At 55.2% G+C, this 3,474-nt stretch overlaps 1 protein-coding gene across 1 annotated transcript; it reads right to left on the minus strand.

Moving 5' to 3' along the window:
- Positions 1 to 557: 557 nt before the first annotated feature.
- On the minus strand, positions 558 to 1,004 carry LOC107159151 (10 kDa heat shock protein, mitochondrial). Its single transcript, XM_015505691.2, has one exon. It carries the CDS (start codon positions 987 to 989, stop codon positions 681 to 683), a length of 309 nt encoding a protein of 102 aa, XP_015361177.1. The 5' UTR covers positions 990 to 1,004; the 3' UTR covers positions 558 to 680.
- Between the last annotated feature and the right edge of the window lie 2,470 nt (positions 1,005 to 3,474).

The following is a 3,474-nucleotide window of genomic DNA, read 5'->3' on the forward strand; positions in this document are numbered from 1 at the left end:
CAGGCACCAGTCAGTCAGTGGCCTAGACTTGGAGTCCAGTGCTTGGGCTCATCAGCTGGCGGACAAGTCTGGGCCCAGGCTTGTCCATGGTGGACACGGAGGTTGAGCAGCAGGTGCCCTCAAGGATGGGTGTTTTCTGGGTTTTTAGGGGCAAGTTCAGTAAGCAACTTAGACATTTTAAAAATCAGTTTCAAAAGGTGGGGGTCCCCCTTCTTGGTGGTCTGGAATGTTCTTACAGCTGCTCCCTTGGCACCCTGACTCAGCCCAGCCTCTGAGCTCTTGCCCCTCCCCTCCAGGTTCAGTTCCTGAGCCTCTCTAACCAGGCACCACCAAGCAGAGGCTCCCCGTGCCCTGTGTCCTGGCCGGAATTGGCCCAGTCTCCTCAAGACATCTCTGAGCCTCAACTTCCCTCCCAAACACGGGAGCATCGGGCTACCTGTCCCTAGTGCTCCATGTTCAGTACTTGCAGGAGAGAAAAGGACCCCCAGTCCCCGGCTGGGAGGCCCAGCCCTGCTGCCCCTGAAAAACTCCTGTGGAGCTTTATTTTGTTGTTGTTGTTGTTATTAGATTATCATCAGTTTATTATAAAAGACACATGGAAATTATTTACATGATGAAAGATCTCAGAACTTCAGTGGAATGGGCAGCTTCATAGGATGCCATTTCAACAGTGATTTGTTTCAGTCTACATACTTTCCAAGAATGTCACCATCTCTAAATAAGAAATAATCCTTGTCATCTAGAACTACTTTGGTGCCTCCATACTCTGGGAGAAGAACTTTATCTCCAACTTTCACACTAACTGGCTGAATCTCTCCACCCTTTCCTTTAGAGCCTGATCCCACAGCTACTACTGTTGCTTGCAATACTTTTCCTTGAGATTTTTCTGGAAGCATAATGCCTCCTTTGGTTACAGTTTCGGCTGCACTCCTTTCGACCAATACTCGGTCAAAAAGTGGAAGAAACTTTCTAAATGCTTGTCCAGCCATGACTCGTGCCGCCGCCTCGGACTCTGCTCTCGTGCCGCCGCCCTAAAGAGACCCGCAGTCTGGCCCTCGGAACACGTGAAAAGCTCCTGTGGAGCTTTAGACATGCTGACAGCTCCCCACCAACCAAGCCAATGATGACTCCCCTCCCCAGGAAATCAAGTCCCTCTGACACTGGAGCTAGCCATAGATTGTTTTGAGGTCATGTGGGGGGTTATAATAACACTCCAGGTTCTTCTGCCACATAAGCACCTGGGGCTGGGTACACAGCAAGCACTCCATAAATGTTTCTGGGCACTAACCTGACATTTGGCATGGAAGCTACGTATGGGCTCTGGAAAGTAACAGCAGTACCCAGCAAGATCCACCCCCTCCCCACCTGTCAACCGTGCCCCCAGATCTCTGGAGGGGAGAGAGCAGGACTGACCAATTCAATCACCCTGGGGTGCAGGGCCCAAGCTACCACTTGAACCTTAGAGAAGGGCCTTGGGGCCATCAGAACACACCCCTGGTTAGTCAGAGCCCTTGCCTTTCCCCATCCTCCAAGTCCCTGGCCCTGGACAACGAGGCCTGAGCTCTCCAGCCTGATTTGTGAATGCAGGAGCTGCTACCCCCTCATCAAGGGCCCATCCTCTTCCCAGGCCAAAGGGAGGGAAGGCCACACCTGCCTAGTTCTTATCCTCTCCTCAGCCCCAGCTGTCCGTGGAGTGCCCAGATGAGGTGCTGCTGGAGCTGGGTGGCTGGTGCACTGACCTGTGCTTCCCTCTTGCCTGGCAGTGACCTATGTGTAATTGTCCTAGTGTGTCCAGTCTCTGGGGGTCTGAGGTGGTGACCATCAGAGTGGGCCACTATCTTCCTGCTAGTAGACGATGGGGCCCAGAGAGTGGAGGTCCTGAAGGCACCCTGTGGTGGACTGCAGGCCCAGGGCTCCCTGCCCCCATCCTTCCAGAAAGCTGAGCACCGACCCCCAAGCCAGAGCTGGTTAGTAAAATTTTTGGCTTGAGGCCCCCATGCAGGGTTCCATGCAACACACAGGCAGTGCCATCTCGAGGAGCCTGAGGCCTTCTATTCCTGCCCCAGGAGAGGAGAGGACAGGGCTCAGAGTCTCTGAGCCTGTGAACTGTGCAGCCTGCCAGCCCTTCCTTCTATGGAAACTGCTCCTCTGGGCTGCTGGCTTGGTCTGTTATATAAACATCTCTGGTGCCTCCAGGCGCCTCCTCTCCGGGGTACTGACCCCAAGCTGCTACCCAGGCTCAGAGAAGGGAGGTGGCTTTTGAAGAGAGGGGAGGGGGCTTCCAGCAGCAACTGGCCAAGGCCTGGACAGGCCCCCTGCATCGGCCAATCAGAGCACACACCACTCTTTGGTACAGGTGTGCTAGGAGGGCAGGTGTGGGTTGGTGTGAAATCTGTTTAACTCTCTGTGCCTCCCTGGATAAGGGCAGGCTCCACCAGATTCTGGACTTCTGTCAGCCTTTAAGGTGCCCCTCAGACATGGGCCTTGTTTCAGAAGGGTCCCAGCTCATGGGGCTGGATAGTCATCAGCTTTGCACTCACCACCCAGTGTTGGGATGGGGAGCCCTGTCTGTCCCAGCTCCAGTGAACTTTGGCTGTACAGGGACTATGGCAGACATTTTGAAAGCCCAATGCTTAATTGGGTTTGGCACAGGATGCCCAAGACTGGCATCTCTGTGGAGAAATAAATCATCCGAAAAGAGCACGTGGGAGAGGCTGAGTCGTTGCTTACACCGGGTTTGGGTTTGTCCCACCCAGGCACTTTCCGGGGCCATTTTAGGTAGGCGGCGTCCGGGAGGCAGGGTAGGTAGGACATTGACCAAAGTGCATCTAGACATGGGTCCCTGCTGGGGGAGCAGCTGTACAATCTGGCGAGGCACTGGTCGTGGGCTATTCACTTCGGGCGCCCTAAGCTGCCTCTAAGGAGACCGGGCGCAGCCACCATCTCTCAGGGTCAAGTGCTCCGGAAGTCACAGCTAGGGGTTACTGGCCTCGATCCTCCATAAGCTTAAAGCCGCGGCCACCGGGCTCCCGGGAGTGGAGCCCCTGGGCCAGGGACACACTCATGGCTGTTCTGGGGATGACTTCTACACCCAGCCTTGGATTCCCCCAAACGTGATCTCGGCTTCTCCCTCCTATGTCCCCGGACCTAGCACCCTGCTGCACACAGTTCGTAAAGCTACATCTTTCTCACTCTACCCGATCCTCTATTGAGATGCAAATTGTCGCCAAATGTCGCCAAGAGTGGCGACACCTCAGCCGGATCCTTCCGCAGCCTCAGCTCAAACTTTTGGCTTCTGAAAACTTTCGAACAAGAAATAGTCCCCAGGCGCCTGTTCCTGACCCCTTCCGCACCTCCATGGCTCCTAACCCCTGAGGGCCGGGGTCCTGACACTAAGCCCAGTGGAGAAACCGAAGGGCCGGCAGGGACACTGGGAAGGACACCAACGACGCGGGGGTTTGGGGTGCGGATGGA

Source organism: Marmota marmota, unplaced genomic scaffold (genome assembly GCF_001458135.2).
Source record: "Marmota marmota marmota unplaced genomic scaffold, marMar, whole genome shotgun sequence".
In the NCBI taxonomy this organism is placed as follows: domain Eukaryota; kingdom Metazoa; phylum Chordata; class Mammalia; order Rodentia; family Sciuridae; genus Marmota; species Marmota marmota.

What these genes read in the sequence shown, in the direction of transcription:
- LOC107159151 (XM_015505691.2), bottom strand. Translation starts at nt 989, where the DNA reads ATGGCTGGACAAGCATTTAGAAAGTTTCTTCCACTTTTTGACCGAGTA.